Genomic DNA, 27,254 nt, shown 5'->3' with positions numbered 1-27,254 from the left:
TTGATTTGAAAATAATATCAAAGTCGTTGAGCATTTTTTAATATTCTTTCCTAACTGTTTTTATAAAGAAACAAATGCCAGGAGAGCAGTAGACAGAGGATATGTGCAGGTGCTTTTAACGATTTATGTTGATTGGCACAGTCATGATAGTCGACATAGATACATGCTGATACGTAAAGGAGTTTTACAGTGCATTAAAAATGCTACAAACATCAAACTGGGAAGAAAAGCATTCATTGATGCCAATGGGATGAAAATACTTTACAACACTTCGCAAGTAAGTTTACCTCAGCTTTGGTTGGTTTTGTGGTTTGGTCGTGGTTTTTTGTCATGTTTTGTGGTGGTGGTGGTGTTTTTGTCTCTTATGCTTTAAAAACATATTCCGACTTCAAATTTGTCATCCTTTTATGACATTCATGGTCACTCCTGATTACGGGTGTAAGAATTATTTTCTGTACTTGACTAAAGTGGAATGAGAGAGTACAGAATTACATTCATATTTGCTGCTATTTGGCTCTGACTGTCACTGGGATGGGCTGTTGAACTTAATTTAAAAAAAAGGGGGGGGGTCTTAATTCTGTAGTTTGGGTTTTTAGAAAAAGGTGAATTTGAGTTGGTAGAATTCCTTTTTCAAAGGAGACATTAGCAAAATCTATTGTAAACAAAATACTTTGCTACTAATTAATTCTAGAAATTTGTAAAACAAATGTAGTTTGACTATTGGCTTGAGAGATGATTTTTCTCTTGTCTCCATTATTTTCCTGTTAACAGGAGTGCCTTGCAGTAAGAACTCTTGATCCCCTTGTCAACACTTCCAGCCTAATAATGAGAAAATGTTTTCCTAAAAATCGTCTCCCTTTACCAACTATCAAAAGCACTTTCCATTTCCAACTCCCAGTTATTCCTGCCAGTGGTCCTGTGGCTCAGCTGTACAATTTGCCTCCTGATGGTATGGTAATTTTGTAATATTTTGTCTTTGAGTGTGTCTAACACTGCTTTATGTAATGTAGAATCAATTGCAGTTACTTGTGTTTTCCATTAAAACTTGGGCTCTGAGGCTCTTCTCAGCTAGCAAAAGGCCTGTGACTGTTACTCTGGAGCACCAATTTGTAATGTTAACTGATGAAAGTCTTGTGTGCAAATATGTGGCTATGTTTCTGAAATATAAATAATAAAACAGGAACTAAAATGTGATGCTCACCAAACTCTGAAGTGTAAAGCACAGGCTGTACGTACTGGTCTACAGATTTAAATGGGCTCTCCTTTTAACTTATTTTCATAAATATTCTCCTATGTGAAATGTAATGTAGTGTACACCCTGTTTTACAGGAGCGTGTATTCCTTGATTTCTTTCAGTTACTCTGATGAACTGATGTAGTGAATTTAGATTAATATGCTGATGCAGTGAAAATTTGAAATCAGGACTCATGACATCAGGGGTAATCCCAAATCTTCAGGCTGATCCTCTATCTCCTCTCACTTCTTTCTAGAGTTTATTGTTTCAAACACTGCTGCCCAATACTACAGGCTGAGCAGCATCTCCTTATTTTCTCCTGTGCCTTCTTTCCACTTTTCTTTTTCTAAAGGTAAAACCAGGGCATCTTCTGGTAGAATATTAATACTGCAATCTCTCTGCTACTCCAGATGATTCCACAAAGTGGAAAACATATTTGTGTACATAACCTCATCCCATTTTCCTTCTCTCTGCAAGAACAATATTAACTCTAAAACAGTATTATAATCCAAAGATGTGTTAAAGGGCCATTTCTCACCATCTCCTAGTTTGTACAGAGGTCACCATTGGTTACAGTATTTAGTTAGTGCTTCCTTATTTACATTCCCACCTGGCGGTCCCCCTATAACTTTCCAATGTGCTAGGATACATCCTAGGGGACTCTTCTCTGGAATTTCACTGCCCTGATTCCCCACCATTCCTTTTTCTTATTTATGAGGCACACAGGATGTGATGTGTACATAGATAGCACAATATTCTTCTGTTACCTTTATTACAATCTCTTTGTTCCAGTTGTACCCCATGCGGGATAGTGGAACCACGGGTCAGAACTCCACACTGTCTTGGCAGATATGCTGCGTCTCACTCACTCATTCATTCACCAGTCACACTAGAGTTAACTCATTTATACTTGGTTATCAGTTTTACAGTGCCTGATGGGAATATCCAAATTCAACGTCAACAAGCCAGTATCCGAGTTCAGTATCAATAAATTGGTACCACCAGAAGTACAAAACTTAGGCGGGTTACACAAGTGTACCAATACCAAAAGTATGTTACTGCAAAAGTACGAAGCTTAACCCATGCCCATGTACTAAATACCAGAGTACGTGCACAGACCAAAAGTATGAACACTTACAAAAGCTTTGTACCCAATACCGAACAACCAAAGTATATTACCCAGAATGAGCGTGCACCACCAAACGCATCCCTCGGGCACTAGTAGCCTCGATATGGTGCTCTGCGTAGGACGTCTCCTACGGCTTACGAGAACCCCAAATGACCGGTCCCAAATTCCAAAACTGAAAACCAAAAAATGTAAAGAATAACTATTTCTTTAGGTGGTCTTTGTCTGCTTGCGCAGTGATCAGATTGAGGTGAGGAGTCCCTCTGGGAAATCCTGGGGGTACCCTAGGGAGTCCTGTTCTCAGCAGGTCCTGCAGCCGAGCGGGTCTGGGGTGCCAAATTGATGCAGTGAAAAGCTGAAATCAGCACTCAATAGTCTGAACGACTATTAAGCAGGTATTCTTTATTGCAGTGCTGGACGCATGGGAACACTCCTCCTAATATGCATCCCGCAAGTCATGATGGACAAAGCTTATATTGCTCAGTTATTTACATATGCATTAGATTTCCTGGAACTAATTATAATACTTGCATCTTAATTACCCATGCGTTTTAAGTACCTTCTTCCACATACGGTCCTGAGTTGGCCCATCAAGTAATCTTGTCACAGTGTATTGCAAGGTGTGTTGGTCTCAACTGGTGTTCTGACTCTTATCTAAATGGAGATGCCCTTAGTTCCTTTGGTCTTGGTTTCGATTGCTGCCTGCTGCCAGTTGTTTGCGTCCCACCAGGACGTTCCCCATCAGGCTTGCGAAGATTATGTCCTTGAGTGCATTCTTGCCTGAGGCCCCTTACAACAGTGGCAGTCGTGAGACTGTTGTGTGTTTGTCCTGGGTGCTTCTGAGTGGAACCTCAGGGATCACGGGGTGGTTTTCAGACAGGAGTTTGGTAGTTCTGCAGTGTCCTTATCTCTATGGTTCTGTTCATCTGCGTGGTAAATTTTGTTCAGGTGCTTCGCTTCTTGTCTTGAAGCGCCTAACCCTTTGGCCCTGGTTCCCAAAACATATTTATGTATCTTTTTCCAATTGTTTTCCTAAGGATATAACATAATTTTGTAAGTAATGATCTCCCAACTGGTTCAAATCCTCCCCTTGGTACTTAGCCTGATATGGTCTTCCATATAGTACCTCAAAAGGGCTCAAATTTTCTTGAGCCCTAGGTTTTACATGTATTCAAAGTAGTGCAATAGATAGCACTTGGTACCAATAGAGGCTTGCTTCCTGGCCTATCTTTGCTATTTGTTGTTTTGTAATGTGATTCATTTTTTCTACTTGTCCGCTGGCTTGTGGTCTGTAAGGTGTATGTAATTGCCAATTGACTCCCAATAGCTTGCTGACCTGCTGCACTACTTCTGCACAAAAATGTGTACCCCTGTCTGATCAAATTATCGTAGGTACCCCAAATCGGGTTATTTTTTCATTGAATAGTACCTTAGTAACCTCCGTTGCTTTATTTGTTCTACAAGAAAACGCTTCTGGCCATCTGGAAAAGGTGTCTGTGAGTAGCAATAGGCAGCTATACCCTCCTTCTCTTGGAAGTTCTGAGAAATCAATTTGCCAATGATCCACCAGTATATTTCCCTTCCCAATATTCCCCAGTTGTACCTGGTTGCCTGTATTAGGATTATTTTTCAAACATATTTCACATTGCTGAGTCACCTGCTGGAGTGTAGTATATAAATTTCTCCTTATTACTTTCTGATTTAAAAAGTTATGCAGGGAGTCTGCCCCCCAGTGTGTTCTATTATGTTTCTCTTTATATCTGTTTGGCAGGAATTAGTATTCGACCATCACTCGAATGGGCCCATCCTCTGAGGGAACCCACCCCCCCCATTTCTTTTATTAATTCTTTGTCGGCCATAGAATATTCAATATTTTCTTGGTCACCTAGACTCAAACTGCAGGAGTTTAGATCTTGTTTATGTATTATCTTCAAAGTAGGAGATAGATTTCGAACTGTGTTCCAAAATCCACAGAAATTAAACCTCTACTTAATACAGTATTTTTGGTATGCCTATTTAGAAACTTCCTGTTCTGTTGAAGTAGACTACTGATAGTTGGGTTTTTTTAATAGCTTTGTTATCTATTAAAAAAAAAAAAAGTAAAAAACCTAAGGAGACAGGATACATAGAATCTTATTTTTAAGGAAAAACTATAAAAGATATATAGAACGTTGGGGTGGGTACAGGTCTGAGTTTATTGAAAGCATAATCTAGTATAGTCAGTGTTTTAAAAGCAATACGTGTAATCATTCTGAATGCGCTAGAGAAACAGTTTAATTTGTAAACCTCTAAGCCTTTTACTGTCAATCAGCAAATTTCCTGTATGGAAAGCACTTTTTTAGAAAACATTACAAAAAAATCCAGCACTCAAACTGCATGAGATTTCTAGAAAGGGATAAAATTTGCCACTAGTAAGCAGATCATTTGCCAGAATAAACAGTTAGTGCCCACTTCGTTAGTTGTATGTAAACATTTAGTTTGCTTCCCCTTCTTTTTCTGTGTTAAAAATGGAGGAAGTCCTAGATCCTTCAATGTACTGGGTCTCTAACTCAAATAGAACTTAATCATTAGTGTCCAAATAGTTCCACATGTCAAAAAAATAACACCTTGCTGTGTGTTTCAGGGGTAAAATTTAGTTGCCAACCTGTCCATGCCAAGCAGTTGCAGTGACTGCTCTCCTTGAGTATTTTCCTCACTGGCTGAATCTTCAGTGATACCTCTCTGACTCTTTTTGTATTGTTAGGCCCTATTTAAGAAAAGATGAAAAAGGTTAAGAGGGTGCTTTGTCCCACTCTTCCCTAAATGACTATACTAAATTTAGTCAATACTAAATGACTAAAAGCTGCTGAGACCTCAATTGTTTGTTTGGGTGGTTTTTTTTTGGATGGGGCCATTATTACTTACTTTGGGAAAAGGTGTCAGAGCCATCTCATTTTGTGCTGACCTCAAGCCATGCTGAGCTGTTCTTGGTACGTTCATATTGTAAAGTATTTCTAATGGCCATCTGCTGTCTTGCTGCGATTTTTTAGGGGGCAGAGGTGTTGGGTGGTTTTTGGTTTTATTTTGTGTTGTTTAAACCAGAGATCTTTGTTTTGACTTAAAACTGGATGCAAATGTAATAAATTGAGTCTGCAGTATTGTCAAACAGGCATTTTGTTTTGTATATCTGGTAGTAACAATCAGTGTTTACTAGTTGGTTTTCACAATTTTTTCAGGTGATAAGTAAAAAGGAAAACAAACTCAGAACACAGAAATTTTTTTAGTGTATGTATTGGATTAAAGGTATAATCTGCCTTACAAAACTTTTTTGTGTCATAGTGGATGATGTAGTAGATGAAAGTGATGATAACGATGATGCTGAAACAGAATCAGAAATTGAAACCGAAAATGATGATGACAAGGACCAACATTTTAAGGTTCGTATGAGACAAAATTAGCAGGCAAAAATCAGGCAGAGCAGTTTTTAAGTTGCTTGAACCATATATGCATCCATATGTTAAAGTGTTAAAAGGATTTCGAAGAGGTTTTCAGGGTGATTTCTAAGACTGAAAAGCTCCTGAAATTTAAGGAAGGTGGGTACTGCTTGAAAATACCAAACTTTGTTGCCTCAAGATTTTTATCAAAACCTGTTTGCTTTGCACATGATTTGTCCAGAGTACAGTGGAGCAGAACTGCAAATTCTTTCAGCAGTATTCTGTTCCCAACTTGTGTTTCTCTCAGCCCTCTCTTCCCACCTATGGTGCTCAGTGTGTGGGAGCTGCTCTAACTTCTTCCATCATTCTGGACTGGGATTGACTAGGTCAGTGTTTCAACAAGGTAACTTTTGAGGTTCTGCCAACTGTAGAGGTAGATATCAGACCTCCCACTTTGGGAAGGTCTTGTTCTGCACTGCAGCTGCCAGTCAGGACATGGAAGGACATGTGGTCAGAGCTGCCTTATTCCGTATTTTTATGTTACAAATATTCAGGAGTTAACTGAATTGTCTGTCCACAGATTGGAATGACAAATTTTTTTCAAGGCTCTCATTAGCGCTATTGAAGGGAGTATTTTCCATAGAAGGAGTTATTTGTTTGTCACTGCAGTCAGAGGAAATCTCCACATTCCAGGTTGCAATACTTGGATTATGCCCAGATCTCATGTAAAGTGTGGTCTCATATCTGTGCATAATATATTTGGATGAAAGCAGGAAAATCGAGATGTTTGTAATAATTCTGTTGAAACTGAGGCTTTGGCATACTAATAAAACTGAGCTGCTTAAACCTATGTGGTGAAAGGCGCAGTTCAGCTAATTTTAATAGTGATATTCAGCTTTTAAAGCATGGCTGTGTCAGAAGTAAAAGGTGAATGTAATTATTTTAAAAGTTCGTTCATTCTGGATGCAAGGTTGATTTGTTCTGGTGTTCTTTCAGAATGATGATATTGAGACTGATATTAATAAACTGAAACCTAGACAGGAATTGGGAAGACCCATAGAAGAACTGAAAATGTATGAGCAATTTTTCCCAGAACTTTCAGAAAACTTTCAGGTAAAATGTGTGATTCCCATTGCATTCCTTGTAATGATGGGCTGACTCTGCAATAAACTTCAACATTCTTTTTTGGGTGGATAGTTCCTCTAGCCAAAAAATGAGTGTGCAGTTCTAGAGCTACATATGAGAGTGCTATATAGTGAGTTATCTGGTTAAATGTTATGGATTGCTTTAATCTTACTGAGAAGGGGACTGTGGGCAGATATAAGGGAAAACTGTTTTCTGATGTCTGATTATTGCACACAGTAGAAAGTAAAACAGTAAGAGACGTGAGATTTCTGACAAAGATTCATTGCATTAGGGATTTCCTTAAATGCTGTGTACCTCTTTAAAGTAGTTGGTTAAAGTATCTGGGGAGTTGCATTGACCTGATAATCTGTTACTGATGAACTACTTATTTATTGCTTTGACACTTTCTTCTTGTAAAAGCTAAAACTTCATCACTATCTTTATGTAAGTTTAAAACCTAATAACTGTAATCTTTTAAATTATGCTTATTTTGGACTATTGCAAAACATGAAAGAGAGAGGTTTCTAATATAATGAAACTTTAGGAACTGTTTTCATTTTTTTAATAAGCCTTTTTATTCTTTTTTCACTTTTATTTTTTAAGGAATGTGACTTAGTTTCCCAGGAACCAAAGCCTTTTGTACCTGATGCAAATCTGGGTGGACCTATTGTTGTTCCTACGGCAGGAGAGGAGCACTCTGCTGAAGCAGACCAGTCAACAAAAGGAGTTGCTTTGAAGGAGAGCAATCCTTTGTTGACAGAAGAATACAACAGGAGGCCAGCCTTTCTGGAACTACCAAAGAAAGATAGTATCAAAGACAGTAGTTTACATCAGCAAAATGATCAAAGAAACCTGCTTCCATCATGCCAGTGTCTAAGCCAAGAAATTGTGAAAGGCTTGGACAGAATCAGTCTGCAGAACAGTGCAAAAAATGATCAGTATTATGGTACAGGGTGTGTAATAAAGAAGGAAAGCAAAACTAGCCTTACCACACTTCCTTGTAGTAAACCTTGCGAACATGTTTCACCCTTTGGTAGTAGCCTCTTCGAAGGATCATCTGTCCAGCTGGGAAAACTCTGCTGTGCTGGAGTGGATTCGGAGGAGGAAGATTCCAAATCTAGTTCATCAGGAGAACAAGTCATGCTTGAGGTTTCTGATGTATCACCAGTTCATGACTGTGATCTTTATATTGAAATGGTAAAAAACACAAAATCTATTCCTGAATATTCAGAAGTGGCCTATCCAGATTATTTTGGCCATATTCCACCGCCGTTTAAGGAGCCGATTCTGGAAAGGCCGTATGGGGTGCAGAGGTGAGTTACCATACTCTTTTTTTGTTGTTGTTTTGATTCCCTTGAGAAATAATCTTTATGATGAGATTAATGGGCACACATACAAGTTTACTTTGGCATCTAAAACTGTTTTCTGTGAAAAGCAGTTTGCAGGTAGATGAGTAGGCGTTGATCAATGCAGAGCCATAAACAAGAACGCAATCTGATTCTGTAATTAAGTTTGATATACTGAGTTTAATTTATAGTCTCCCTTTCTGCCTTCCCACTGTCCCACATCTAAATCTTGTAGTTTGTAAAACAAAACAAAAATAAAACAACAAAAACAAAAAACCCCACCACCACCAACAGGAAAACCTAAAACCAAAACAACCTACAAAATAACCCAACAAACAAACAAACCCCACCTGGATACTCCCTTCAGGTCTTAGCAAAGGTAGGTAGGCCAGTTAATAGTTTAAAGATACTTCAACTGTTCTCTTGGCTGTGCTAGCAAAGCTATCTTTCAAGACAGCGTAGTGGGAAAAATGAAAAAATTAATATACTTAAGTGTTTGTTTTCAGTGTTTGCAGTATAACAGAATTTAGAGGTAACAAATGCCGAGAATGCAGTTTGTTAGGTCCTGCAGAGTGATACCCAATAAACACAGAATTAAAAATAAAACAAACCAATGCATAAACATGCGCGTTTATTTCTTCACTGAGAGATAGTAGAAGATGATGAAGGGTGATGTGACAAATAAGTGTGTTGGCAGAACATGTAATAGCAGGTGTAAGACCTTGCCACTTGCTTAATTGTGAGATGGAATGCTTTCAGCTTTATACTTGTAGCTTTAACCAGCTTCGTAGGCTCGTCATACTTACATTTAGTTATTAAGATGATTAAGAGATTAAGTGTCTCTAGGTTGTATAATTAAAATCCTTCAGCCGCTTCACGTGTTGCAAAAAAGTGATCTTTCTAGTGAAATGACCGAGTGTTGAAACAGTAGTGACGTAATGAATATACTGTTACTAGAAAGCAGGGTTCAGTGTTGAGAGACTAATCTTCCCTATAAGCTTATTTTTTTAGATAGATTCATCTGATTTAGAAGGAAGATTCTTGTGAGTCAGAAATCACCTAAGACCTCATCATATGAAAATCTTGCAAATCTTCATGTATGTTTTCATAGTACTTAATAATTCTGATTTTCCTGAGTAAAATTGAGTGAAGTCAGGTAAAATTTGTCATTCCAGTTCTTGTTCTTCTTGGGTGTAAAGCACTGTAACTCTGACATTTAACATACCATGTTGGTTATGTGTAGTTACACCTAAAGCTGATTTCTAAACCATGAAAGTAATTATAGAATATATTTTATTTTAGCTTTAAAAGTTTTTAATTTTATTGAATTTCTGTGTTGAAAGTAACTTTTTTAGGTCTTGTGTGAAACAAGAATGAAATAGCAGGTAACATTGCTAAACTTAAACCAAAAATCCTGCATCACCTTTTTAAGGTATACCGTTCTAAGCATTCAGTTTTCTACAAATGACTCAGTCATATTACTGCAACATAACAAACTTGTTTAAAAAGGGCTTAATCTTTTTAGGAATTTATAGTTTATAGGAAGGTGGTGAAAATTAGTTTGGGAAGGGACATGGAGAAGCTTTTAAGTCTTCTACAAAGCTGTGTCTGAACTCCTTTGGCATTCAGTGGGATTTATGTTCTCCTTAATGTAAGCAGTCACTGCTCATCACCGAAGTCTTCTTTACAAAACAAATGGTTGCCATAATCCATCCTTGTAATTTAAGAAAATGTTACAGGGGGCTGAGGTGGAGAGTTAATGGATTTTTTGTTTTGTTTTGGTTTTTTTGCTTTTATTAGGCATGTCGTGGAGTTTTGGGGGAGTTTTTTTTTTAGTCTTGCAAGGTGCCAGGAGACCTTTTTGAATTTGTGCTTTGGAGTGCTTTTGCTTTTTATTTTACATTTAGTAACATGTAATTTTCACCAAATCTCTCACCAAATTATTATTGTTTGGAAAAATGTAATTGAGAATTAGTGTTTTCTATTCTACCATTTAGGGAAGAAAATTATGATATAATTCAATATCCTATAAATTTGGGTTTAAATTCCTACTTTTTTCCATTCCTTAAAATTTTAGCTTGTTTTTTGGTGTACACTTTAGTATTTTCTAATCACTTTAGCATTTTCTAGTCATCTGACGCTTAGAAGTGATCATCAGGTAAATTGGGATCCACAGAGAACTGACCTATAAATACAGAGCTCCGCACCAACGATGTTGTATTTATATTGTTTTACTTTCATTATCTTAAAACAGTTTCTCTCTTCCTCTTGATTTTTTTGGAACCTGAAATCATCCACTACTACTTTTCCTTTCTGTGTACATCTGAATACCATGTCGTCTTTCATTTTGTCTAATTTGGTTATCGCTATGGTATTTGAATGTCTGATATTCATTAATGGATATTGTTTTGGCAAAAATCCTGTGATGATGGGAGATATTGTGGCCTTTTAGAGCTAAGGCTTCTGTTGATCTAAGGAGTTGTGTAAGATAAAGTGTAAGATCAAAAATCTACAGTTCTGCCCTGAGCTGAATCTGAATAGATAAATTGTGGTGGGTCAGCCTTTTTACAATTTTGTCAGTGCACTGGACTTGTGACTTGTTTTTGTTTTCAGTTAGTTTTAATTTAATAAGAGGCGCTAGAGTTCTGCACTTACCTTCTTTTTCTCATTTGTTAACAATATCTATTTTAATTAAATGGAGAGTGCCCAGCCTGAACATACTTTACCACTCTGTTCCTGTATTCTTCATTGTTAATCTGCCTCCTTTTCTTCTTATTGCAGGTGCTGTGCAAGCTTTTCCACACAGCTCTGCCACTATATTTCATTCTTGAACTGCAACACATACTTACTTTTCCAGACCAGGACCTAGATACTGCCAGTTGTGCAATGGTTTTATGATCTGGATAAACATACACCTGACATTTGGCTGACATCACCAAATTCATTCTTATTTGTTACGTAGTCGATAAATGAACCTAAATCTCCAGAGGTGAAAAGCTAGTGCACTAACACACTCACTGCACGACCTACTCTAAAACAGTTTAATTTTAGTTATGGTAGGACTCATGTAAATTACTAATGTTAGCAAGTGCTGTCCTGGATTAAAACATTAACAAGTAGTGTTTGAGTAATTCCTGCTTCTACTATAAAGTATGAAATGGTGCATTTTTTTTTCCATAAGATAAAACCCAGTGGGTTGTCTGCATGAAAAATCAGCTCCCTCACATACAAATATTGGACTCAGTCAGCTGTGAATGCAGGTGTTTAAACTTAAGTACACTTACAGTTTGTGCACATAAATACGGGGGAGGCGGAGGTCTCTCTGAAAATCTGTGCTGCTGTCTTCATGTCAACTTTTGTTAGTTTTTGTCATTGTATGAGGTAATTCCTCCTTTGTAATTGGAAATAGTATGCAACAGTTTAAATGAGAATTCTGCTTTTTATTTTAGGACAAAAATCTCTCAAGATATTGAAAGACTGATTCATCCAAATGACATTATAGACAGAGTTGTGTATGACCTTGATAATTTGAGGTGAGTTTTTACCCTTCTGAAAAGAATATTCAGCAAATACTCTAAGCCCGTTCTACTTTTTCTGTGATATGATTTGAGATATTTAAAGCAGTACTGCTATTATGACAGACTTCAATGAATGTTGCATCTGATGTAACACTGTTTCTGCTACCCAGGCTGTATTTAGAGGAAGGTTCATAATAATTTCTGAATTACTAAGTGAGGGCTAAAATAAACTTAATGAGTTTGTTTTAGTTAAATTTGTTATATTAATTTTGTTGTCTCTTCTTTTTCTACTCATAGTTGTTCAGTACCAGAGGAAGCAGATGTTTTGAAGTTTAATTCAAAATTCGAATCTGGAAACCTGCGCAAAGTTATTCAGATCAGAAAGTAAGATATTTCAACTCTTCTTTTCACACGTAAGGCCTTTTACTTTTGCTTCTTAAAAAAAAGATTGATTTGGGTTTTTTTAATCTTTAGAAACGAGTATGATCTAATTCTGAACTCGGATATAAATAGCAATCATTACCATCAATGGTTTTACTTTGAAGTCAGTGGAATGAAAACTGGCATTGGTTACCGGTTTAACATCATCAACTGTGAAAAGTCAAACAGTCAGTTTAACTACGGTAAGATACATACATTTCCCATGCTTTGAGAAGAAATATGTAGAAAAATACCTTTTCTAGACAGCTCAGCTTTTTTCTTCCCCCTGTCCTGGGATCAGTATTGTATTCATGTTGTCAGATCAGATTGTTGTCAGATCAGATTCTTTTTTAACAGTATTACTAGAAAATTTTTTGACAAGTTTCAATTAAAAAGAAAAAAAGGTATCTTAAAACATGGGCTCTCAGTTTTTAAAATGAAGTTTTGTTGTAAGCGAGGCCAAAGCAGAATAAATGTACTGGTTTCTGCAGCTACAGTTTGTCCTAAGAGCATCTGGGGGGGACAACACCAAAGCCTGTTGATCTACAGAGGTGCAAAAAGAATGACAGCTGTCATCATTAATCCCTTTCTGAATAGAGGTATATTTTCAAATGGGAAAGTAAGCGGAGAAATTCTTACACAGTTTTTGTCTTATTGGTGGGAAGAGAGGCACATACTTGAGAGGGAAAAGTAAGTTGTCTTTGAAATGCTGGGCTTCATAGGTGACCCTTACAGTCTCCAGTGAGTTGTGTTTGCTGCTTGTACCTCGTCCAAAAGGTACTGGCTTAGTGAAGATGCGTTTCTTCCACTTGTCTGGGGTGGGAGGGTGGTGCCATTCAGCTTAAAAGCATTTGTTTAGTGAGGGTTTTTTTTTTCCTGGTGGTTTTTCTGAAATGAATCTTTTGAGGAGGAGGAGGAGGAGCTCCCCTCTCCCTGCCCCAACCTCAAACCCTTGGGACAGAGTAATATAGTATTCTTCTCTGTCATAACTGTACAATTCACACTGATGAATCCAAGCATACCAGGTAGTTTGACCAGTAATATGATGATTTCAAGTTATTTACTAATATTTGTCAGTTACCTTATATCTTAACTCATATTTGCATATACTTATGCAAGTATGATAGTTACTTTTTTTTTAAAGTACACTGCCTGAATTGGTCAGTGTATTTGGCTAATTGTCTAACTAGTTAATAACGTTCAATTAATATGTATTATTTTCTATTCTAACTTCATATTAAGTATTCAACTTAAGTATACGCTCCAAAAAACATGAACTTTGAAAAAAAAAATTTGTCCTGCAACGTCAGTTATTTTCCAGCTAATCTAGGTGGATGGATGATATTGTAATTTGGTTTGTATTCTCTTTGAAGTCTTTTCGTAATGGTGAGTTGGATGGTGTGAGACCCAAGATGACTTGTAGATTACCATTCATGCAAACCACAGCTTTCATTTAAACATTTCATTTTGGTCTTCCATAGGTCTGATTCATTTTTTTCTTTAATTCGTTGTTTTCTGAAAATTAGGACATGATGAGGGGAGAGGGTAAAGAATCTTTTGTCACCTGGTTGAAAGAGTGTACAATACCCAGGCATTCATGCAAGTACGCTCTATGATAGTAAATGAGTACAGGTAGTTTGGAGACTCACGTATAAGTGTTGATGTGGTCCACTACTGCTAAGATCTTGATGTTGAATGTTAAATATTAAAGTGAGATGCATTTTTTCTTAAGGTATGCAGCCCCTCATGTATTCTGTTCAAGAAGCATTAAATTCTCGACCGTGTTGGACTCGTGTTGGGACAGATATTTGTTACTATAAGTAAGTACACCAATCAAACATACAGCCCATCTTACACTGAAGATTAGTATGAGATACAATTTTTGAGGAGAAATATTTGCTTCTGACTCTGATAATTCTATTTTAGTAGTTCTGTTGTGAACAGAGTTTCCTTCTTGAGTTACTATGAAAAGTAACAGAAGTGATCAAAATATATATGATTTTGTTAGCATGCTGCCAGTATTTAAGCTGTTTATCTTTTATACTTTTGTCAGAAATTTCATACTATTCCAGAGGAGCTTTTATTGGAACGTATATATGCATACTGACTTGAAATCTTAATAGTAACTTCCAGTAATACTGATCATGTGGTGCTTGTGATTAGGTGCCTGTATTCTATTGTGCAATCAATGTAGATCAGTCCTGGAACACAGGATGAGATGGTGCAGAATATCCATGTATTACACTTCGTGTTTGACAACTGTTTGCCGCTTCTTTTTGTTTTGTTTCGTTACTTGTTTTTGTTTACTCGCCTTTTCCGCATATGAATGAATGTGTATCACTGCTATAATAAAGTGTCTTTACAGATGGTGGGTATCAGTGTATTTAACCTGGATGTACACAGAAGATGATTACCATCACTAAAAATCTTCCTGGCTCTTAGAATATGTGTTCCGGAATAATCAATGATATGAAAAAAAAAAATTATTCTAATATGTTTATTACCTTCATTTTACTCTTAGGAATCACTTTTCAAGAAGTTCAATTGCTGCTGGAGGACAGAAAGGAAAATCTTACTATACAATTACGTTCACAGTGACTTTCCAGCATAAAGATGATGTCTGCTACTTTGCTTACCATTATCCATATACATACTCAACTTTAAAGGTGAGAAGATTATGATCTGTTACATAGATAAATATTTCTACTTTTGGACAAAATGAAACATAAGTGTTCATGAGTGAATTCTTTTTCTTTCTTTTTATAAAGTTCAAAATGTTCCTCGAAAGGAATAATTTTCATAAGACAGCAGTGTTTAGATTGGTGAAGAATGTAGGTTGTTCTAAAGAACAGTCCCTGGAAAAACAAAATTGATACTTACTTGCAGGCTAAATGGGTTTTCTGGGAATCATAATTCATAATTGACTGGAAATGTGCTAATTGGATGAAGTATTTGTGTTTGTGTCAAATGTCTCATACCCTGCTGTTCTACATATACCTCTTAATAACTGACCTATTCAAGTTACTATGTTTAAGGTAATTAGAGACCGTTTTAGGATAATGAATTGGCTAAATAAGTGTTGTGAAGCTTTTAGTACTAAGCAAAAGTCTTGGCTAGAATGTCTGTTGGTTGCTTCTGTCACAGCTATAAAAGTGAACTTGGGGATTCAGTAGCCAGTGTGTAACAGCGCTGAATGAAACCTTTTAGTAAGCCGTACTTGCTTTTGGAAGAAGTACCTGTTAAGGGATGTTATAAGCCGCTGCTTATAACATCCAACAGCTCTGGGGTCTGGTGGTTCCACCTGGCTGGCTGCTGGAGCCCAGCCAAGGGACCTGGGCGTCTCTGTTCCAGGCTGATGGATGTGGCTGCTGCTTTCCTGTTTGCTTGTATGTTCAGCCACTAGCAAGTCTGAGTGTATCCCAAAAAGGGTGGGAGAGATGAACACACACACACACACACTTGCGCAATCCCCTATCCCTCCACCCCAGCACGGCTGGCTACACAGACTGGCACAGACAAGGTGCTGCATCCAAGAGCACCTGTGGGTAACACTACCAGGGCTTGCTTAAAAGATATCTACAGACACCTGAGTCTCTTCCCATCTCTCCGGCTGGTAAGGATTGCTGTTCGCTAGTAAAAGTACACACCCACACACTCTCTAGAATCACAAGCATACCCACATTGGTGGATGACTGGCATGGCCCATCTGTGCTGTACCCCTGCCTGGATCCCGATCTCTTACCTGCTGTGCAGGCCTCCAACTTGCAGGGTAGTCCAGCCTGATGCTCACAAGCCATCAGATTTGTGGACTCGCATGCTTATCTTGCAGGCACTCTGCACTTGTGGTTCCCCCAGACGCCAGAATGGACTGTCTGCCCACCCAATACCCCTGCCTCGATCTTGGGCCTCATACTCACTGGGTAGTCCACCTTGAAGGTTGCTAGCAAATGGCACATGCACTGTGCCATGCACGCTAGCTTTGGGGAAGGTGCGTATGCTTGCCACTTGCCCCCAGGAGCTGGCACCAGGCACATGGTCTCATAACTCATGTTCCTACTCTAGGCGCTGGCACTGAGACACCGCCCTTGCTTCATCCACCCTTATCACCCACTAGCTGTTTTTTGGGACACACACTGTTCTTACCCCAGTGGCTGGACACTAAGATGCTTACCAAGTCCAGTAGCTGGCACTGAGACCCCCCCTTCTTGATTCTGTTGTTGACACCACAGACTGAAGGGTGCCTACACTGCCTACAGCTCCAGCTACTGGCATCAAGGCTGCTTGCTTCAATCCCAACAGTAGCTGGCACTTTGGAGACAAAGCCTGTGGTGCCCACAGAGATGGTCCCAAGAGGTGTGGCGTCTCCAACTACTGATGCTTAGACCCTTGTTCACTCAAGTTGCTGACTCCAAATCCACTCACACCTCTCTTGTTAGTTGCACCTGGTCCACACAGCACTTGCATGCACAGGATAGAGTGTGAGGGAGGCTACACAGTGAGATAGCAAAGGGCAAACTGTAGGGATCAGGTACATAAGCTTTGTATAGTTCCACAGGTCCTCCTTGAATATCCCAAATCCTCATGTTCATCTTGTTTCCTCTTTGTCCCTCAGGTGGTCCTGTCCAAAGCTTTGCCTGTAGATTCTTAATGGCCCATCAGTTAGAGACTGTAGACTTTGGTCTTTGCCATTGTTTTTGTTCTGTCTCATCTACCAGAATTATTTCCCTCTGTTCTGTTTATTGCGTCTCCCTTTACTTGTTATCATTTTTTGCACTGACAAGGTCCCTGATCAGATAACCTTAATGAAGCAGAGGTTCTTAGCTTCCACATACCCGTAAGGGTTTACAGTATCATCTGGTAGAAACTAGTGTCATCTCTGTGCCTTCCATCTTCTTCAAAGCAGTTGGAGAAACAGGCTTTATAAAAAGTGTTCAGTCAGAGATGTAGAGAATGGTATTTCATGGTCAAAATGGTGATGGAAACATTGTTTAGAACAACAAAATGGAAGATTGATTAAGTAGTACCTGTGGAATATGCTGTGATACATGACTGCAGAAGCTTTGAAGTATTTTTTCCTTATTTTTGGGATGAAGATGCATCTTCAGAAGCTGGAATCTATGCACAATCCTCAACAGATATATTTTCGACAAAATGTTCTCTGTGAGACCCTGGCTGGCAACAGTTGTCCCTTAGTCACTATTACAGCCATGCCAGAATCCAATTACTATGAACATATCTGTCAGTTCAGTAAGTATGAGTTTTCTTTCTTATAAACTGAAAATAATGTAAAACTAGCTCTTTGTGAAAAATATTTAGTATTAACTGTTGTGCATTGTAAACTAGCAATGTAAAATGAAGTTAATGAATTTAATGAGATTAAGAAGTGTCAGTATTCAGAATTTGCTTTGTATTTAATAGCATTAATTTGTGGTAGTCAAGGATATTTAAATCTGGATATATAAGAGTATATATATTAATATATTTTAAATCAGTTGCTAGATATTTTTGTATGTTACATTTAGCACACAACATTTCTTGGAAAAGAATACCTGACTTCTGAGTTTTTCTCCAATTGCTCAGGTTATTTGCTTGGCAAAAAGTCTTTCATAAGGTCAATATCTAAGCTACTGCGATTTAGTTATGTCAGCCTTCCTGTCGTAATGGAACAGCCTGACAGTTCTTCCATCCCAGTATTTTTCCTGGCTATTGGAAAAAAAAAAAGCCATGAAAGTCATCATATCATAATTGCCAGCTCAAACTAGTTGTGGCTGTAAAATTGTCTGGTTGATTTTAAAGCTCCATTGTGAGAGTTCTGTAATTAGCAGTCCTTATAACAATATTCTAGCTAGCTTTATCAATAATACTGATACGCAATAATACTCAACTCCCAAATACTGTATTTTGTAATTTGTAATAAGTGAAGCTGGCTATTGCCTGTTTTTCAATTAACAAACTGTTTACTTGGCTTGAATCATATTTTGCAACTTCTATGCACACTTCTTTTAGGGAATCGGCCTTATGTTTTCCTGTCTGCTCGTGTACATCCTGGAGAGACTAATGCAAGCTGGGTTATGAAGGGAACACTGGAATACCTTATGAGCAATAATCCAAGTGCCCAATGTTTACGAGAATCTTATATTTTCAAAATTATTCCCATGCTTAATCCAGATGGTGTCATCAGCGGAAAGTAAGCATAAGTTTGCTCACAATTATGTAACCTGTACTACTAAGTCTTTACATCTATTATGTTAAAACAAACACCCACAAAAAAAAAACCAAAACAAACCCACCCCCCCAAAAAAAAACACCCCAAAACAAACCTAAACTAATCCTGGAAACATACAAATGCAATCCTTAGTGTGAAGAAAAACCACTCAGAAAATCGCTAGGACTTTTCCAATTTTTTGCTTTTTAAAGGTAGATGCATTGTTCCATTTTCAGTTGTTCATGGATGATGATAATTTCTATTTTCTGTGACATGGCATTTTAATTGTCTCTCTGAACTACAGTCTTCATAGGTATATAGAGTGTATATATGAGAATACAGCTGCTTTTAGGAAAAGCTAAACAAGTTTGTAGTTCTCATGAAAAAGAACAGTCGTATCTAAGAAAGCTTTATGTGTAGTTTTTATCTTTTTTTTATTATAGTTTTTAGAAGGATGTTGTGGAATTGGCTGTTGTCAAATGCTATTGAAAGGGGGAAGGCTAACAGGTGTGCAAGAGAAAGGGTAAGAGAATATCCTGATTTAAGTTGTTATTAGTAATTATTTCACTTCCCGTTTTCTTAATAAATTTAAGGGATTTTTCAGAACCCTTTGATACTGCTATGAGTAAGCATTCAGCAGTCTGTGCTGACTTGGTTACAGGGAATTGGTATGAAATAAGAGATTTCAGTATGGTGAATCTACAGTCCCTTTTTGCCGAGTTATGGGTAGTATTTTAAAAGGCTCTGTGAACAAAATAATAAAAATCAAACAAATTACGGATTTGAGTAGAACCCTGTCTTTATATATGTAAAAGCACGTATATAGCAGAACAACTGGAATTAAAACATTCAGAATATAAGTGAAAGTTTAATACAGGGACAATTAAGAAATCTGTCCTAGCAGACAAAAATCTAAAGGCAGATGTACTGAAGATGACTGTATGAACATGAATTTCTGCACGTTTAAAACATCTTGCTGATAGTTGACTGGATAGAGAGATGATCTTTATTTATTCACTCCATTTTTTGGTTAGTTTTTTTTTTCCTTTCTTGTTTTTCTCACAGCTACTTGTCTCCTAACAACTTCATGTTTCAAGTCTTAGATTTCTGGTTGACATTAGTCTTTGTATTACAGAAGTCAAGATGCCAAACTGTAAACAGACCATGTATTTGAAACTACTTATTTTGAACTAGCATTTGAATAGAATCGCAAGCCTTCAGTTTCAACCACAAATCAGCAAGGTTACAATTGACTCCATATAAGAAGCTACTTCTAATTTATTTTTAGGTTTTCTGTAACATATCTTAAAAAAATCCCAAACACTTCTATTATTTGGCATGTTAGAAAACTGAAGTTTGTGTCTTACCAGACTCCTTCCAAAGAAGCAGTGGTGATGAGGAAAACTCGAGGTGGGGGGGAGGCTTATGTAAAAGTATGATAATACAGACTACATCATGCGTTTTTCCACCCCCCCACAATAGCCACCGTTGCTCTTTAAGTGGAGAAGATTTAAACAGGCAGTGGCAAAATCCAAATCCAGATCTGCATCCCACTATTTACCATGCTAAAGGGTTACTGCAATATCTGGCTGCTATAAAACGTTTACCTTTGGTGAGTATGTGTGCGTAAGCAATTCTGAATCCTTTTAACCTTGTCTATGTAGCTAGTCTGTAAAGTAAACACGTTAATACAGTCTTGTAAACTGTGTCACGCTTAAATTCAATTTGGAGAACTGGTCTTCTGCAAGCCCTTAGATCTAAACCAATTTCCTTTGCTAGGGTAGAAGGTTAAACCTTCCTTAGAAGAATCCTACGTTTTTTGTCTTAATGCACAAGTTAATTATATAAGGAGTTGAGTTTCCTAATTCTTTGGAATTTTCAACAGTACAAATAAAAATTTTTATTTGTCCTTCAGTTACTTTTATAAAATGTTAATTCCATATACCTTGGCTTTATTTTGCCAAATGATTTGTTGTAGGTCTACTGCGATTATCATGGTCACTCTCGTAAAAAGAATGTGTTTATGTATGGCTGCAGCATCAAAGAGACAATGTGGCACACAAATGTTAACGCTGCCTCTTGTGACCTGATGGAGGACCCTGGTTACAGGGTAAGTTTGACGTTTGTACCTTTTTTGATTGGCATGAGTTTGGACTATACTTTTCAAATAACTTCCTAATATTATTCTGTGCACATAGTGACTTTATAGCATAAGCGGACTTATTTAGAATGATCTCTTTTTAGGTCGTGAGTGTACTTCAAAGTATTTTGAGAGCTTTAAATGTTGTACACTAATACAGCTAAGAATTTAGTGTTATTAGAGTGCTTTATTTTTTGGGGTCTTTGTACCAATACGTGCTTTCTTTGTTCGATGTTACCATTACAGTGTGTACTTACGTGCATGGCAGACAATATTCTAGCAACAAGAAAATAAAAATACTGAATTGCTGTGAGAAATACTCCTTTTTGTGTACAGAAATAGGCAAGGTTCTGCTTACAAAGATGTGTAGTTAAGGCACATGCCCCTAATACATATATGTAATAAACTCGGACAGACAACATCTACTGCATTGTATAAGCTTTCAGCACTTCGAAAAGAGTTGAAGAATTACGCATTACCTGTTTCTTCTGTGTAACTCCACTGCCGTCTTGTGGCAGCTGCAAATCTGTGCAACCTAATGTGTCCAAACACTGTGTTTTTTCAAGGAGATGAAGAGTTAAGCTTGAAAAGTGTGTGAGTGCACATTAAAATGCTTGTTATTTATCTGTGAGGGTAAATGAGTACAGATGCTTTCAGATTTTTTTTCTCAACTCTCCCTCTCTTAAAAAAAAAAATAAAATTTCTGCTGCTCCTTGATTTTCTTCTGTGATTTCCTGGATGCTGAGTCCGATGCCATTCGTGTCTGCTGCCCAACACATTTATATGGGGTTTTGTCACTTCTGCCTGTACTACCATAGCACACAAAAGAGAATAGTCAATAAGGGTTGTGGGAAAAAGCCTTTTGGTTTAAAAAAGATGCACTGAAATGTTTGGGCAAGTTTATACTAATAATGGTATACATCCTACTGAAATAGTAAATTCAGAGTTGTCACATGTTTTGGCTTAACTAATACAAATAAAATGTGGAAAGAATGTAGTCATTTAGCATCAGTAAAATACATACATTTGCATAACTGTTTCTTGTCTTTTTCCAAAACTGTCATGTAAATAGTTATATTGAAGTTTGATTCATGTTCTTGAAGTTAAATATGCACCCAGTGCTTTGAGTATGAATGAATTTTATGTATTAATAAAATACTGCCTGTGTTAGGTCTGCAAATTAGATTGTTGAAAGTTTGAAACTAAATTTAATTATATGGGGTATGTAGTACACTTAATTTGAGCAAAGTTAGCTCAGTGTTTTAGGAGGAGATGGTGATCACCTGAAGAATTCTTTTGTATCCTGATTCTTATCCACATGACTAACACTTAATTTTAGCGATTAAATTGGAAAAAGAGCATTTTAATAAGTAGGAAATGGCAAACCTGTTGTCACTTGAATACACTGGGTTTTGAAAACTCAAGGTGGAGAAACGTTTCCATTCTTGTTCTTTTAATTCAGATTACAGCAAAATTTTCTGACAACAGTATGTGATTGAATATTCCTCTCCCTCCTGCTTCCATAAGTGAAATGAAATAATCACTGTGTTTTTCAAATTGCTGTCCTGCAGGCACTCCCTAAGATCCTGAGCCAAACTGCCCCAGCATTCTGCATGGGCAGCTGCAGCTTTGTAGTAGAAAAGTCCAAGGAATCAACAGCACGAGTTGTTGTCTGGAGAGAGATAGGAGTACAAAGGAGCTACACAATGGAAAGCACCTTATGTGGATGTGACCAGGGCAAATATAAGGTAAGAAAATATATCGGTTAAAATGTCCTCGCTTTGTAATTTCTTCATTTTGCATTGGTATCTTGTTCTATAACTCCACTTGCTTGTTTGCTTTAAACTTCTAAAACTCGTTCTCTGTGTACACTAATGTTAGTGAAATTACATAACTTTACAATATTATAGATTGCATAACAGTCTTCATCTGGCACTTAACACCCCCCCCCCCCGGATGTTATGCTTATTGGCTGTTTTCACACGATTAACATTAAATTATGGCTTGTAACACATATATATGCATGTATTCAAAAAAATCAGAACTGATCTTTCCAGTAGATTATTAAAATGGGGTAATAATAAATGCCAATACTAGAATAAAAAATTCCTTTACACATGGCAATTTCAGGCTTCACCATGGCAATTCGTGGTTCTTCAACAGATATTTAGTCATGTCCCTTACAGAATTTTCCTGTGTAGCTCCAGAAACAGGCTTTCATATCAGGTTATCAGAACTACAAATGACACATCTCTGAACTAACCATAGTTGTTTGACTCCTTGACTTAAAACTGGTTTTCAATTTGTGTCCTTCAGAAGGGTTAACAGGGCTGGATATTTGAAAACAAAATGCATTCATAGTTTCTCACTAGTAGAAAACTTACTCTGTATAAAATATTCGTAGGAAAAAAAAGGAGAACCACCACACTAACGTCTGATCTTCAACTTCTGTTACTGGGTTAAATTTAGCTACAAATTGAAGCAAGTTTTTAAAATGACATTCACGGAAGAAGTCAGTTTCCTCTGCTTGAAAATAGAGCTTAGGAATGCTAATCAAGAAAATGAACGTAAGCCTGAAATAAGGTGCTTGACAAAAACAGGATCCGAAGGTTGGGATGAAGGGTGGAGAGTAGGAACAAAAAAAAAAAGGAATTTTGGAACAAGGTATTAATGTATGCTCCAACACCCATGCTTACCTCCTTAGGCAGAAAGAAGACAGATACTTTTGCAGGAATTTCAGTAAGTCTGTAACTACTAAATGAATGGGTGAATTTTGTCAGTTAACAACAGAAGCATTCCTGCTATTGTCAGAATATTCCATTATTCCTCAGATGACGTCGTTATGGAGATTTAAAAAATGATAACTCATCCAACTTGCTTATTTTGAAACTTCCTGAATATTCTTGCAAATGTTAACATCCATGGCTTTAGAAGTGCTGGTACAGAAAATTCTTAAGACCGAATTGAAGATTCTTTGTGGACAAACTTTAAAGATGCTTAACCTGCAAAGCCCTTCTTCACTAAAGGAGGAAAAAAGTGGCTGAATTCTGTGGAAAAAACTCATTTATTCAAAAACGAAGAGCATTCATTTTATAATATAAACTAGCTGATGAGATCAAATTGCTGTTCTGTCATTCATTTTATTTGGAATAAAACAGCTTGTGAGGTCTTTAGTCATCCTTGGAAGATTCTTTGGTTTTTCTTCACTATAATAATGCTCAAACTTTTTAAGAAAATGTGTCTAAAAGGCCAAGGCAACATAACAGAACAAGAAAAGAGCAATATTTCTCCAATAAAAAAGAGATGAAAAGGCTCAGTCTTTTCCTTTTTTCTTCTTCTTTTTTTTTTTTGGTGGAGTGCCAAAGCTGGATAATTTCTCTTTTTGTTTTTTTTTTTTTAATTTTACTCAGATAATGGTGATGCTAGTCTATTTCCATCCAGAAGCTGTTGAACTGAAGTTAGAAATTCTTACCTGAATTTAGGATCCCTGGTGACAGAGTTATCTGTGGAAGCAATCTTGTTTGAACTGCTTGTGTGAGGTCTGTGTAGTATGTTGAGAATTAGTGCTGCAAATATTGCTCAGTCATCTGCAATTCAAGATATTGAAGAGCAAATGTTCAGGTGAAAAGATGCTCCAGGATCTACTATGGAGGATAATTAAAGTGAATCCCTTCCTGACTGGAGTTTAATAACTTTGGGACTTCTAAGTTAATCAAAAAGATTTTGTTACCTGGAAATTTTATGATGCACATAGAAAGAAGACTTCAGGTGATAAGGATTCAGTCAAAAAACTTTGTCAGTTACCGTGATATTTCAGTGTCCAGATTTTGAGTTCACAAAAATGATCACATCTTTGTAGCCTTTTCTGAATAAGAAAGCAGAAGAATGATGTTTTACTGTCCAACTGACTTCTCCAAATCTTAGTATGGTTGTTTTCAGTTTATCAAGTACATATTACAAGAACCTTCTTCTTATCTTGTGGCCACAGTCCATTGTGCCTTCATTTTACATCGTTGCTTTCAGGTAGCAAAATCTGTTACTGACACACTATTCTGTTCATGTGAAGGTACTTTCGTGACGTGCATAGTAAGGAAGTCTTCAACCAGCCATCTAAGATTTTAGTCTTGAAGAAAGACAGTTGTATAAAATGTAAAGAAAAGGGAATGAAATTCAGTGCATTTTTTTTTTTTTTTTTTTTTTAAAAAGCAAAGCAGCTACTTTCAGGTGGCTTGTGTTTAAAAGCAATACTTGTAACACTTAAGGAACTTCAAGAGGCCACATTTAAAGGTACTAGAACAACAGTTGAAGATGATTAGAAGATCAAGAAGAGGAGTGTAATCAAAGCTTCAGTGAAATTGACCATGACCTCAGTTCCCTTAGTTAAGGCATCTGTTTATTATTATTTCCTGAAACAGACTTTGTACCATTTGTTTCATGGAAATCAAGAGATTTGGCTGATGGAAGAATTGGTATTTGGCAGCTATTGTGGAATCGCATTCTCCATTATGATTTAAAGAAATGACAGAAGCAAATCTAGACGTTGGCATGGCCTTTTACTGCAAGTATGTAGACCCTTCAGTATACTAAGTTCAAACTTTATCATCAAGCGTTTCACATTTAGCCAGCTCCAATCTCATCCATTTAGGTCTCTCTTTAGTTATATCCTCTTTCTGCTGTGCTGAAAATAGCAGCCACGGAACATGCACACGCTATTTATCTTTCTAACAATTTCTTTGCACCTTCTTTCATACCGTACTCTTGTCCTTTTTCAACCTAGAGCCACTCCTATTATGCTGTCTATAAGGAATCTGCCAACTAACGATAACTTCTTCAGCAACAGATGTAGACAATGATCAGAAAAGTTTCTGAACCATCAAGTTGTGCACGTTAGTAATGTGTAACAGTGAGATTACTGTTACCCTTCTCCTTCCTCTTCTGCATACTTGTTGCCTCTTGTCCTTAATGTTATTTTAATCTCTTTGGGGCAGGGACTGTGTCTTCCTGTGATTAGCGTAGTGGAGCCCCAGGTATGATTGGGGTCTTCGAATGTTACTGACGTGCAAACAAACACAAAACAAAAACAAAAAATTGGCCTCTGTGGATAAGGTACTGCACTGGGAGTGAGGAGAACTGATTTCTGTTCCCAGCGGGGTCAGTGACATGCTGTGAGACACTGTGCAAATGGCTTCAACCCTCTCTGCCTCCATTTCTCCATCAGTAAAGTGAGGATAATTCTTCCTTTATTAATAAAGTGCTTTGAAACCTACAGCACAAAAGCATTATAAAAGAGGTAAGTAGTATTACTATTAAGAATAATACTCAAATACCCAACTCTTATTCACTGCTAACAGGTTTCTGTACCATTTGGCTGGAGTATGGCACTGTTTAGAATAGTGAATACAGCTTTAGCTTTCTTGTTACTAAAAAGCACCTTGTTTATGAAGATTGCTGAGGAAAAAAGAAGAACTCGCAAGAAAAATAAATGGAAAGTTTGATTTTATTGAGTGTGCGTATGTTCAAAACAGAAGTACATGAAGAATGTGTGGACTGTACCATTTCTGGAGCATCACAACACTTTCTTTTAAATCCCACATTTTAAAATATGGGGTTCATATGGCAACATACACAAAGCCTCTGTGTGTGTGTTTTAGCTTTTGGTAAAAAATTTCATACTCCATTCTTCTTGCTTCATGTATTTTCCTACTTGATGACTTAGCTTACCACCAATTCCTGGTTCTTCTGCTTCCCTGCTTGTTTTGTCAAAGCTCCTTTTTAACTACCCTTTACCTTAAGAGATTTAGAAGATCCAAACTAGAGTAATATTAAATTCTCCTGAGATACAGAAGTTGCAAAAGGGGAGACTGAGCTGGGTTGTGACATTGAATTTTTCAGTGGATAAACAGTCAGTAGTAACCAATTTCATAATTGTTGAGGGTTACTCTGGAATACCTTTCTCTTTTCATAAAGTAGCTGAGGTCAGAGGTTCTGTCCCTGCATACTGCACTGCTGGCTAAATTAAAAGTGTGGAATTATCTGATGGGAGGCTTTATCACATATGTAAACTTGGAGAATATTATGCAAGTTCTACCTCCTAAATACTCTTTGCAGGGGAAAATGCCTTGGTATATAATTCGAGTTAGAAAACAGCTATGGCTTTTGATACTTTGTTGGTTTTAGTTAATAAATGTGTGAATAAATGCTTTCAGAATTAACACATGTAGCCTCTGATTTATAGGAGGGGAAGAGATGCTTGTGTCAAGGGGTAACTGTTGCCTTAGTCTTATTTATGTATCAGAACGTAGCAATGAACTTGATCAGAGCTACAATGTTATTTTACTCATGTTTTTTTAATTCTGATGGAACTTCTGTTGAAGAATCTTGTATTTGAAATCTTAGTATTTAAAATTTGTTTTTATAAGTTTTGTCTGAGGTTTTAAAAATAATTTGTAATTGTAAACTTAGATATGATCTCCATCTCTCTTCCAATGCCACTGTGTAAAGTCCTGTTAATATCGATGTGCTAGAAGTATAGACTAGAAAGCTCCAAAGAAATGTGGATTTGTCCAGAAATGTCTGTTCAGCCTTAGTGGAATCATGTAGTTATTCTCTGAATTTTCTCTGATACTCTTGCTAAGTGTTTACTCTACAGTTCTTATTTGTTCTGTCTTTAGAGCAAGAGAGTGTATCAAATAAAATAATGAATGTGTTTTAAATAGTAGTTCTGCAG

General features: G+C 37.1%; 1 protein-coding gene across 4 annotated transcripts in view; it reads left to right on the top strand.

Moving 5' to 3' along the window:
• The window catches only part of AGTPBP1 (ATP/GTP binding carboxypeptidase 1), a 64,936-nt gene that overhangs the window by 25,083 nt on the left and 12,599 nt on the right, over positions 1–27,254 (top strand). For 2 of the 4 annotated variants that reach the window (XM_064437959.1, XM_064437958.1), the window contains exons 11-25: positions 69–277; positions 772–949; positions 5,679–5,776; positions 6,770–6,886; positions 7,502–8,211; positions 11,694–11,777; positions 12,060–12,146; positions 12,237–12,385; positions 13,915–14,002; positions 14,704–14,848; positions 17,276–17,429; positions 18,189–18,369; positions 19,870–19,999; positions 20,366–20,497; positions 22,099–22,275. In XM_064437959.1, coding sequence (XP_064294029.1) covers positions 69–277; positions 772–949; positions 5,679–5,776; positions 6,770–6,886; positions 7,502–8,211; positions 11,694–11,777; positions 12,060–12,146; positions 12,237–12,385; positions 13,915–14,002; positions 14,704–14,848; positions 17,276–17,429; positions 18,189–18,369; positions 19,870–19,999; positions 20,366–20,497; positions 22,099–22,275 — 2,639 coding nt within the window. Of the gene's footprint in view, positions 1–68; positions 278–771; positions 950–5,678; positions 5,777–6,769; positions 6,887–7,501; positions 8,212–11,693; positions 11,778–12,059; positions 12,147–12,236; positions 12,386–13,914; positions 14,003–14,703; positions 14,849–17,275; positions 17,430–18,188; positions 18,370–19,869; positions 20,000–20,365; positions 20,498–22,098; positions 22,276–25,515; positions 25,818–27,254 lie in introns of all 4 variants that reach the window. The other 2 variants (XR_010370510.1, XR_010370509.1) reach the window with 2 other exon arrangements.

The sequence above is a fragment of the Phalacrocorax carbo genome, chromosome Z, assembly GCF_963921805.1.
Source record: "Phalacrocorax carbo chromosome Z, bPhaCar2.1, whole genome shotgun sequence".
Classification (NCBI taxonomy): domain Eukaryota; kingdom Metazoa; phylum Chordata; class Aves; order Suliformes; family Phalacrocoracidae; genus Phalacrocorax; species Phalacrocorax carbo.
The sequence above is the reverse complement of the archived record's forward strand: the minus strand, read 5'-3'. Positions and strand labels throughout refer to the sequence as shown.